The following is a 10,527-nucleotide window of genomic DNA, read 5'->3' on the forward strand; positions in this document are numbered from 1 at the left end:
AGATGGGATGCTTAATCAATTAAGGATATTGAGAACAACCATAGAATAATGGTGCACACCTATCATAAAGAGAGTGCCTTCAAAGACACCATTGATAAGTGTAATGACTATTTTCTACAACTTCAAAGGTTCTATGGCAAATTAGCCTCCATTTTTCTTAATATTAGCATTGTTGAATCCAACTTCTTTGCAATCTTTGTGATTGGGTGGAAGATAGACAAGTATTGGTAATATCTTATTGACTTCTTGCTCGAGTATTTTGCATTCAAAACAATTTAACAGAGTCTGTAAAATCTGATGGACATGGATGTTTTTGGACAGCTCCATATACGACTTTCATCCATCCCTAGTTCACCTAAAATAAAATGTTGCCACGACCTTAGAATAAGCTAACTTAGGTATTCAGGGCTTTCCGTAATTTAAAGTGGCCTAGTAATGAGGCATGACTAGGAAGAAAGCACTAAACAAAGATAAGAAGATACCCACGATGTCGTTCAACCAGCGTGCAACACTAGGGAGAAGTGAGTTGCACAGTTGCACCAAAAATGCGAGGCACACGTTAGCCAAGTACCAAGTATTTTACGATACATTTAACACAGATAATCCTGACACCTTCAGAAATCCTCCCAAAGGTGAAAAAAGAATTCAGTCACCAACTTCAGTTCCTTCCCCAAAAAATAAGATGGAAAACAGCCTAGATCCAGCTTCTGGAAAAAGATAAAAGCCTGCAAGCTACTTAAGATGAGGTACTTCGATTTCCGAGTGCCTGGTGGGTACAAGCCGGAAGATTAAGTCATACTGATTTTTTCCATCCAAAAATTGCTATTTGCGATCTTCAACTTACGACTCCAAGGTTCTCCCACCAACAGTGACGCGCGGGGCTTACCAAAAAGTAAAAGAATCTCTGCAGGAAACTTCAAGCAGAAATAATAGAAATGAAGCCTGGAGGTATCTGCAGAAGACGAGAGCCATCCGCTTAACGTCCAAGATCTCAAAGCTACGAATTTTCAGACAGTTAAGCTGTAATTGAAACAAAATTCAATAAACATTAATACCAAAGACTGTTGGAACTCTGATGTAAACATCTGAAACAACAGAAAAAAAAGTAGTGCTAAAATTCTGGCCAAATTTACAGAAATTGCCAGAAAAAAGTCATAAAAATAATAAAACTCGCAACACATAGTTCACAGTGATCAAACTCAAAATCATGATGCAAAGTTACAGCAAAAATCGAAACTAAGAAATTGGAGTTCGCACTTACGGGAGCTCAATGAAAAGACTTCGTGTGAGCCGATTGATCGGCTTCAGTTGGTGTAGGTGCCTCCACAGAACACCGCATACTAGGTGGGAAGAATAATAATGTATACATCAAAAATATTGAGCACACATCAGAAGCCCAAAAACAAGTCCAACCACCTTGAAAAGGAGGACTCCGTGTTTGCAAGTTATAATTCCAGCCTCGGACATCCAAAAGCTATTTGGTCCTCAAAGTTACTGTACAAAGGTAGAATTTACCCATACTACATCCACAGTACTTCCTTTGTTCATGGTATAATATTGAACAAGTGACCCTACTTGCGACACCTTAGACATACACAAAATTATCATGGCTATTGGGGACACTAATTGCCCCTCACTGACTAATTTCCTCTGTCAAGGTTTCCTCTATGTTGATCACCTCGAGTTGCCAAACGGTCTTGAATCCCACATTCTTCGGGGTAGGCCAGTAACATGAGCATGCAAAGTACCTGATGAAGGAATAGAATTATCTAGAAAAAATTAATGGGGTTAATTGTACACAACCTGAATCCAATACAAAAGGGTGGATCTGGGCTGTTGCTATGATCTTGGAGTAATCATGCTGGATGGAGTAACAAAGAACAGCCTCCATAGTAGATGTTAGCTGAAGCCCCTTTCAGAGACGTGTTTTGGAGGTCCTATCCAATCCTGGACCTCAAAGGAGAAAATGTTGCATCTGCCTCTTTCCTGTCTTGCAACGACCTCTTCCTGTCTATTTCCTTAGGAGAAGATTTCATTCTCTCTCTTTCAGCGTCTTTGGCATCTTTCTCAGCTTTTTTCTTCTCCATCTCTGTTGCCTTAGTGTTTTCTTCGTATGACCGTTTGAACATTTTCATAAAATTGAACAGAATTGAAATAACTGTAAACCGTACAAAATAAGAATATTAGTGAAATAATCTCAAAAACAGAATGTAGTAAAAGCAGAAAATCCTTACGCCAAGCCTAAAATGAAGTCATTTTCAATGAGTACCTTGTTCAAATGGACATCTCGCCGGATCCTCGCCGAAATATTGAGCAAGTGAATCTGCATTCCTGCCCTGTAACACCGCATTGCTTGTCATTGCTATGCAATCAATACAAATACCAAATGCAAACTAAAACCACATCACAGAAAGGTTGCAGGCCATTGGCGGTAGTAACTGATATGCTCGTTCACTGTAAGAAAGAATCTTATTCCATGAGAACACCAACTATTCTGGGGAACAAGTGTATTTTTATAAAGAGTTCTAAAGACCTCAATCCAATATCTTCTGCAATACTTTAACCAATGAAATCTGACGATAAAATAGGTTTGTATCAGAAACCACTGCATTCACAACAGCTGATGGAATGCTACAATTCTAAAGAAAGCCAAATTGGATGAGAAATCCTACCACTTCAAGGTACAAAGAAGCCAATGCGCGTACTTCGGACTCTGCTGTTTTAAGAAATTCCTTAGATACCTGATCACAAGTTGGGAATTGATGAGTGAATCCGAAGATAGTCTGAAAATGTAGAAAATATAAGAAAAGAGCCTTAAACCATCAGATACTTCAGGAAAAATTCCACCACACGACACCCACAAAGATACAACCCACATCATAGCAGCTCGTAACTTTGAAATTCACCTGTAGTGAAAGTCATTAAAATTTATCCACTTATTTGCAATAATCTCTAATCGGGTTATAAATATGCATTATAAGCATCATGATACCAATTAAGTACAGCTAAGACATGCCTGCCGGAAACCCGCAGATGCAGGACCATCATTCTCTGACATAGCAATCTCTTGTTCCACTTTCTCTAGACCCTTGCTCACTGCTTGCATTTCCTCTGCCAATGACTTCAGTTGAATCTGAGAATCCACCACATATGTTAGATCGAGTTGGCAAGTTTAATCATGCAGGCTAATGGTTGCTGTATCATATCTTGTAACAATCGCAAGCCTAGACAGTTCTGTACATTAAAAAATACTTGGACAGGATGAAAGGAATTTCCTATTTAACATAAGTAAGTTGTAGTTTCAAGGGCGTATATAGACATCAAAGCAGACTTTGCTGATAACTGGTCTATCCCGGAAATGAAACAAAATGAAATTATGCACACTCTCACACACACACACACGCAACCACACGTAAAAAATTAGTACAATATAAATAAGACAAGTTGTCATTTAAGTACCTTAGTTGCTGCTTCCAGATCTTGTAAATCTTTGTCAAAATCAAGAAGTTCTGGCAACTTATCAGCTACAACCTACATAATCCACAAATAATTAAACGTGAGCAGCACAAAATAAGGAATAAGTTCAGGAGCGTATCGCATTTGAGAAAAAGAAAAGCATTTCCAAAATTAAGAGATTGAATAATGTCATCCTTCGATATCTGCAAACAGTGGATGAAATATAGATCACCTTGCACAAATAGTGCATGAGAGTCATTCTATTGTTCCGAGCACGAGTATCAGTAAGCTTAAGAAGGCTGTCCAACTTGAAACCAATGGCAGAGCCTGTCTTTCACATGTTTCAAGTATGTTAGGATCTAAAGGAAACATGTAATCTGCTTCACTACCAGAATCCCACAATAACAGAATCTCATAGAGGATATAATATTAGGCAACCAAGAAGCTGCTATATAACTGTAGAGAACTCTTGAAAAGTCTAAATGTAGGTTCAAAAGATTCCAGGACGTTATGTGACAAACCTCGAGCTGTTCCAGAATTCAAGGCATTGCCAAGGGACAGGATAGTTTGCATTACTCGTCGCAGCTTTAAAGATTCTCTGACCTGGAACAACACGACGAACATAAATACTAGCCTTGATCATGTCAACACAACTCTACCAGAATCTGCTTAGCTTTCCAGGTAATGTCTTCTGCCATTCGTTGAAAACAATACTCACAACCATGGAAGTCACAGCAGTTATTACCACGTCACTCATTTGTCTATCTTTGACAAAGAGCTCACTTCATTATTCTGAAACGCCGCACCTTCTCTGGACGTGTTTCTGACTCTGGATCTTAACAGGTAACACAAATCTACGACAGCTTGAGGAAAAGTGAGAAAAAAAAATTACACTCACCTGTCTTGAAGCATTGTTTACAACCAATAGATTGTCCCGCAGCTCACTAATCTGCGATATGTAAGAAAATTAGTGGATAACACAGAACTGGTTAATTTGTGACACTCGCTTGCACAGAAAGATGCAGTCTACATAAGCCGTGCATGGACTAAAAATGTGGCTTGGATGCTATCCCATTTGGAATGTTTGTGTTAATAATGGCAACAAAAAGGAATTTTGAAGGTATCCTTGTTACGTGGAAAAGATTTTGTATAAATGCTTACGACAAAATCTTCACGTACAGTGTAATACACAACTAGTTAACATTAAATACTCACCTGTTGACTAAAAAGGATCTTGAACGAAAAGACACGCAACTTGGCTTCTATCCTCGGAACTCTCATCATTTCCAAAAAAAACTGCAAACAGCCAAAGTAATAAACACGATTATTATACGGACATAATCTAATTCTCGTTTGAACAAACTATTGTTTCCACTTCAAGGAATGATAACCAAAAAATTGCAATAACCTGAAAAAGCAATCACTAATACCATTGATAAAGATACATAGCCAGGAGAACACAACAAGAAAGTCCAAGATGTACCTGTTCACATTTTCCAAGGGTATCTTTGTCACCAGTAAAGTTCTGAAATAACACAGAAAACATTCGTAAAGTAATTACAAGTAGAATAATGAGTATGCAAAATTTATAATCATTGATATCCAATCACCTTCGTGATCAATCATTAAAAACACAACAGCCATACAATTAAAATGTTAATTAACTTACTCTCAACATATCCATCTCCTCCTTCGTTGGGCAGAACTTGATAAGATTTTCCACTTGATCTGTATCCAATACAGCTGGGTCCAAGGCAAGAACTCCACTCTACACATAATATTAAGTAACAGAAATAAGATTCTACTCTCATAGGGCCAACCAACAGCATGCCAACAAGGAATCGCAATACCTCAGCTCAGTGTTTTGCAAGATAGCCATCAAAAGTAGAGGAGACGGTTTTTCAGACGACTTACTATCACTTCTGCCAACGGAACTTTGACCTTCGTCAACATAATCTCGCAATTGTTTGCCCTTCGCATGTCAACCTGCACAAAAGATGAAAATTTAATAGTATAAAAAGATTACCTAGTTGCCTGCATTGACTCAAAATATTCAACACGAATTCACATTATCACACAATTTTGGCCATTCTAGGTAACATAAACTGTAAGCAGAACCGAGCCGTACCAAATGAATTTTTTCTTGCTTGATAGCAGTCTTTTTAGCCAGCTTATCTGCTGCAGCACCACTTGAGGCAGGTGCTGCTGCTGAAAATAATGCCTCCAATTCCGACATATCAATATCAGGTGCCCTGTTGATTCAGAACTTCGTTCAGAAGATATGCAGGAAAAAATTTAAAATAATACTATCTTGAAACGTCTCACCTTCAAATATCCATTCCAACCTACACAGGGCACTAGCCTTTCATTTTCTCTAAAGCTAACCATTGAGCAAATCAACAAAAATACGAAGTACGTAGTAGTTTTGACATTTCAGAAATTTTAGAAAGTTTTACCTTGCTGAATCCTGCTGTTTCTGATAGTCTGCCCACAAACTCCCCTGTAAAGCACGGGTAACCTTGACCCAATGAAGGGGTTTCAAGGGTGCAGGTTTCTTTGTAATTGGTGCGGCCACTGGAGCAGGCGCTCGAGCTGGCGGGCCAGGTAGACTTGCCCTACCTCTGCCTGCGCTTGGTGGTGGAGGAGGGGGTGGACCACCGGGACCCTTACCTCCTGGTGGTGGAGGCGGAGGAAGAGGACCGCCAGGCCTAGCTCCTCCTGGAGGTGGTGGAGGTGGAGGAGGACCACCCACACCCCTGCCTCCAGGTGGTGGAGGGGGAGGCGGAGGACCACCTGGCCTTGGCGCTCCTGGGGGTGGTGGAGGTGGAGGTGGACCGCCCACACCTCTGTCTCCAGGCGGTGGAGGTGGTGGCGGCGGAGCATCAGATCTTCCAGGTGGTGGTGGTGGAGGTGGAGGAGCACCTGATTTACCAGGAGGAGGGGGTGGGGGAGGAGGACCAGGAGCGCCACTGTTGGGACGACCTCCAAATGGAGGAGGGGGAGGAGCAGGGGCACCACTGTTGGGACGACCTCCAGATGGAGGTGGGGGAGGAGGGGGAGGAGCAGGGGCACCACTGTTGGGACGACCTCCAGATGGAGGTGGGGGAGGAGGGGGAGGAGCAGGGGCACCACTGTTGGGACGACCTCCAGATGGAGGTGGGGGAGGGGGAGGAGCAGGGGCACCACTGTTGGGACGACTTCCAAATGGAGGTGGGGGAGGAGGGGGAGGAGCAGGGGCACCACTGTTGGGACGACCTCCAAATGGAGGTGGGGGAGGAGGGGGAGGAGCAGGGGCACCACTGTTGGGACGACCTCCAAATGGAGGTGGGGGAGGAGGGGGAGGAGCAGGGGCACCACTGTTGGGACGACCTCCAAATGGAAGTGGGGGAGGAGGAGGAGGCGCAGGGGCACCACTGTTGGGACGACCTCCAAATGGAGGTGGGGGAGGAGGGGGAGGAGCAGGGGCACCACTGTTGGGACGACCTCCAAATGGAGGTGGGGGAGGAGGGGGAGGAGCAGGGGCACCACTGTTGGGACGACCTCCAAATGGAGGTGGGGGAGGAGGAGGAGGCGCAGGGGCACCACTGTTGGGACGACCTCCAAATGGAGGTGGGGGAGGAGGGGGAGGAGCAGGGGCACTACTGTTGGGACGACCTCCAAATGGAGGTGGGGGAGGAGGGGGTGGAGCAGGGGCACTACTGTTGGGACGACCTCCAAATGGAGGTGGAGGTGGAGGAGGAGGGGGAGGAGCAGGAGAAGGGGCTGCAAGGGCTGAAAGGGCTGTCGCACCACTGGAACGATCAATAGCTGAAAGAATAGGCACTGGATTAGTTGTCTGCCCAGCAGAATCATTTTTAACCCCTTCTATTCTTCCCATCGATGGTGACTGCGTTCTAGAAAGAATAGATGGTTTGTGAAGACTTGTATCAAATGAAGTTGTACGACTTGGTTGTGGGGTCAAGTTAAAATGCAATTTTCTACCACCACCCCCATCCTTAGGCGAATTTGGAGCAGACCGAGAGTCGGGAGAATTAAATCCATCTCCAGGAATCAACTTCTCTAAGTCTTGAAAACCATTCTGTGTCATTTGCTGAAGAAATCTAAGCGCAGCATCTCCATGTCCATCAACCCAATCCCCACTGCTAAAGAGCTCCTGTACTTTGGCAAATGCTTCCATCGGGAGAACCTCTTTTTCTTCCCCACCCAGCATAATCACAGGAGGTCTTTTCGAAGGTATAGCTTCGGTCTCATTGAATAACACCTGTGGATGAAACATGACGAATCGTTTATAAAATTACACCTCATTCAGTATTGTACGTGTAACGTAACCAAACATATTTCAATGACAAGCTAGCATACACCTGCTCAGTAAAACAAAGAAAAAAAAATGCTACCTCGGCTCTGAAGTCTTTTGGAAATCGCTCTTTCGCGTTCCACACTATATCTATGTCATCACGCGTCAGAATTAGTATATTCGATCTAATGAAGGCTGTGTTAAACATGATTCGAAACATCATTCCCTCTCGATCTGTTTCAGGATCCAGGTTTATGCACTCCAGAACCACGTCACCTCTTACTGGGCATTGGACGTCTATCTTTACAATTTCACAGTCAACCTGCATGACACCAAGAGTTACTTGACATAATTTAGTCCAAAACAGTATTGTGTAAACAACCCAACTCTAAGTATTACGGTGATACTTCGAAGCCGATCATGATGACAAGATGGTCAAAGATCTCTTCCACAAGATCTCAACACCACTGTAACAGAACTTCAGAAAACTCATCTACATACTGTTTTGCTACGAATCTAACCAGGCAGGTACAACGGAAAAATAAAACTGGTATGAACTAACCTAAGCATCCAGTTTTCAAACCTACCGAGAGTCCAGACAAACTTCAGCAAAACTCCGGGAAAATTAATACCTGACGATATTGCCTAACTCTCTTCTTATTCTGTGAAAAAAGCATTTTCGTCGTGCGATTCGCCTTCAGCCTCGGATCCTGGCCATAAACACGTACGAGAGGTCTACATCCTCCCTCTGAGTCGAATGTTGGAACTACCCGAAACATGAGGCAATCTAAGGTAAGTGCCCGATCTTGAGGTGGCCATTCCGGAGTATTGTTTCGTCTAGCAACATACTGTAAGTATCGTAACTGTGAAGGAAGAGGATTAAGGGGTGAAACTAAAGGTAACAATCCCTTGGGCGCCTCTTTATGCAGCATATCCAATGTCTTCAGCTCCCCAGTGTGCAGCTTCCTGTAAATGAGAAAGGATGCAAGAATAAAAGCAAGCAAGGGCCACCCTCCCCTCTCACAGTGCATGAGAATAATGTTCTGGCTGCCTTCAAGAGACAACCAGCTGTCACTGGAGCGAAGAAAATGATGAATCATTTCCATGGATAAAACAGGACAGCCCTCGTAATGCCGAGGGTAATCCATTACCGTCATGTCATACTGTGAGAGAATCTCCGTCAGGTGACTCTTTCTCTCCCCTTCCCTAAAATTGAACACGAGGTAGGAAGAATCTGGGAACTGCTCATGCAGCTGTGTAGCAATCTGCCGCATGTAAATTTTATATGTCTCATCCTCAAATACGTCTGTCGAGAAGCACGAATCAAAAACTGCCACAGAACGCAACAAGGAATTTCAAGATAACAGCATTAAGTTAAATTACACATCCCACCTTGTCAATGGCACTTCGAATTCACAAAACCATTATCAAAAAATTAACTGAAGGTGCTGTCTCTGACACGGTTTCAAAATTGAAGATATGCCAATCGTTTATTAACCTCTAAGAGTACCACTACAAATAACAGACGAAAGCGTATCTACTAGTGGATACCAAATAGAACAGACAACTATCGTCCAACACAGATACTATCGCTGTTAATTTTCTTCAGGGGAAATTTCAAACCAACAAGAAATAAAATTCGAAACTAAAAAATTTGGTCTTACATTTTACGCAAAAGTAGTGGAATCCTCTTTACAAAGAATCTACCATTGTGGATAATCGAAGTGAGAAAAATGTGAAAACAGCTGGCTTGGGCGAGACTGAAAGAGAAGTTTGATCCACCAGATGAACCGAATGCAAATTAACGTTGCGATCACTTAATTGCGCAACCATGGACATATATGCCTTCATCCTTGGACAACAAAATTAGGGCATGGAGCACAGATACGTACCGTAGACACGCTCAGTAATCTCCAAAAGACCATCTGGTGGTCTTCTGTAAAAGAATCGACGGAACAAAGACATATTCCCATGCACAAAGGTATCACTGGCGAAATTGTGACTCTTTCTTAGTCCTTAGCTATGACTACGCCTTCGCATTCTATCAGTATCCTTAGCTCATTTCCGCACCAAAAAGAGGAGGGGCAGTCAATGATCAGATTTATAAATGAACCAAGCTAGGTATCGCTGTCAATCTCGCTGTGCTCAATTGTGTCCACTATACGCAAATGGCTGCTGTGGAAAATTACTAGGTTAGAAATCTCTTTCTCTCGCGCTCTCTTTCTCTCTCTCCGCTCTCCCGCTCTCTCGCAAATAGGGACAATGATAAGGAGGAAGTAAATTCGTAGATTGCAAAGCAATTTAAACAAAAGCTTACAGTAATCAATGCTTGGTGCAGACCCAGATTTACTGGCCGGTTTCTATAAATAGGATAATTCTAAACTTTTGGTCAATTACTCAATAAAAAAATAAAAATAAAATTGCTGCAAAATATGCCACAACAGAACCTGAACGAGCCAACTTCGAACCTAGATCAATTGAGGGCAATCAAGCAACGACTTGAAGCTAACCAAAACGATACGTCTTACAGTTTCACAATATCCAATCTCAAAGCCATCTGCAAATCTTCCACAGAGAGACCTATCCAAGGATCCAAAACTCAAATCTGCATACGAATTTATCACTGAACCCTAGAGGATTCACAGCAGCTTCCAAGTGCAACACCACCGCTTCAGAGAGAGCATCATCCCGCCGCTCACAAATCCATCAAACAAGGCTATCCTCCCGCTATACCGTTAGAGAAGCACAATGACTTTCCAACATTCGCAGCACAGAAC

General features: G+C 42.7%; 1 protein-coding gene across 3 annotated transcripts; it reads right to left on the reverse strand.

The window, feature by feature from the left end:
• Window positions 1-1,393: 1,393 nt before the first annotated feature.
• On the reverse strand, window positions 1,394-9,862 carry LOC112281343 (formin-like protein 3). 3 transcript variants are annotated; one of them, XR_016502619.1, is made up of 17 exons: window positions 9,643-9,862; window positions 8,383-9,080; window positions 7,851-8,072; window positions 5,913-7,717; window positions 5,585-5,708; window positions 5,371-5,442; window positions 5,126-5,224; window positions 4,940-4,981; window positions 4,672-4,752; window positions 4,355-4,405; window positions 3,978-4,059; window positions 3,689-3,787; window positions 3,460-3,531; window positions 3,017-3,133; window positions 2,673-2,741; window positions 2,270-2,336; window positions 1,394-2,158 (listed from the first exon to the last, which is right to left on the reverse strand). XR_016502619.1 is itself a non-coding variant. In XM_024517746.3 (17 exons), the coding sequence occupies exons 1-17, from the start codon at window positions 9,713-9,715 to the stop codon at window positions 1,938-1,940; spliced, it is 3,990 nt and encodes a 1,329-aa protein (XP_024373514.2). In that variant the 5' UTR covers window positions 9,716-9,862; the 3' UTR covers window positions 1,394-1,937. The 3 variants fall into 3 exon arrangements, 2 of the variants coding, with proteins under 2 accessions (XP_024373514.2, XP_090105880.1); XM_024517746.3 differs by having other exon boundaries at window positions 3,689-3,783; XM_090249754.1 differs by lacking the exon at window positions 9,643-9,862 and adding an exon at window positions 9,415-9,551 and having other exon boundaries at window positions 3,689-3,783.
• Window positions 9,863-10,527: the final 665 nt, after the last annotated feature.

This window comes from Physcomitrium patens, chromosome 4 (assembly GCF_059467195.1).
Source record: "Physcomitrium patens ecotype Gransden chromosome 4, ASM5946719v1, whole genome shotgun sequence".
Lineage (NCBI taxonomy): Eukaryota > Viridiplantae > Streptophyta > Bryopsida > Funariales > Funariaceae > Physcomitrium > Physcomitrium patens.

Bases quoted from the DNA above. Each gene is read 5' to 3' on its own strand.
- LOC112281343 (XM_024517746.3), bottom strand. From the start codon at position 9,715: ATGTCTTTGTTCCGTCGATTCTTTTACAGAAGACCACCAGATGGTCTT. The intron at 9,081-9,642 runs GTACGTATCTGT...GTTCTGTGGCAG, and splicing joins GATTACTGAGCGTGTCTACG to TTTTTGATTCGTGCTTCTCG. The intron at 2,337-2,672 runs GTAGGATTTCTC...GCGGTGTTACAG, and splicing joins CTTCTTTGTACCTTGAAGTG to GGCAGGAATGCAGATTCACT.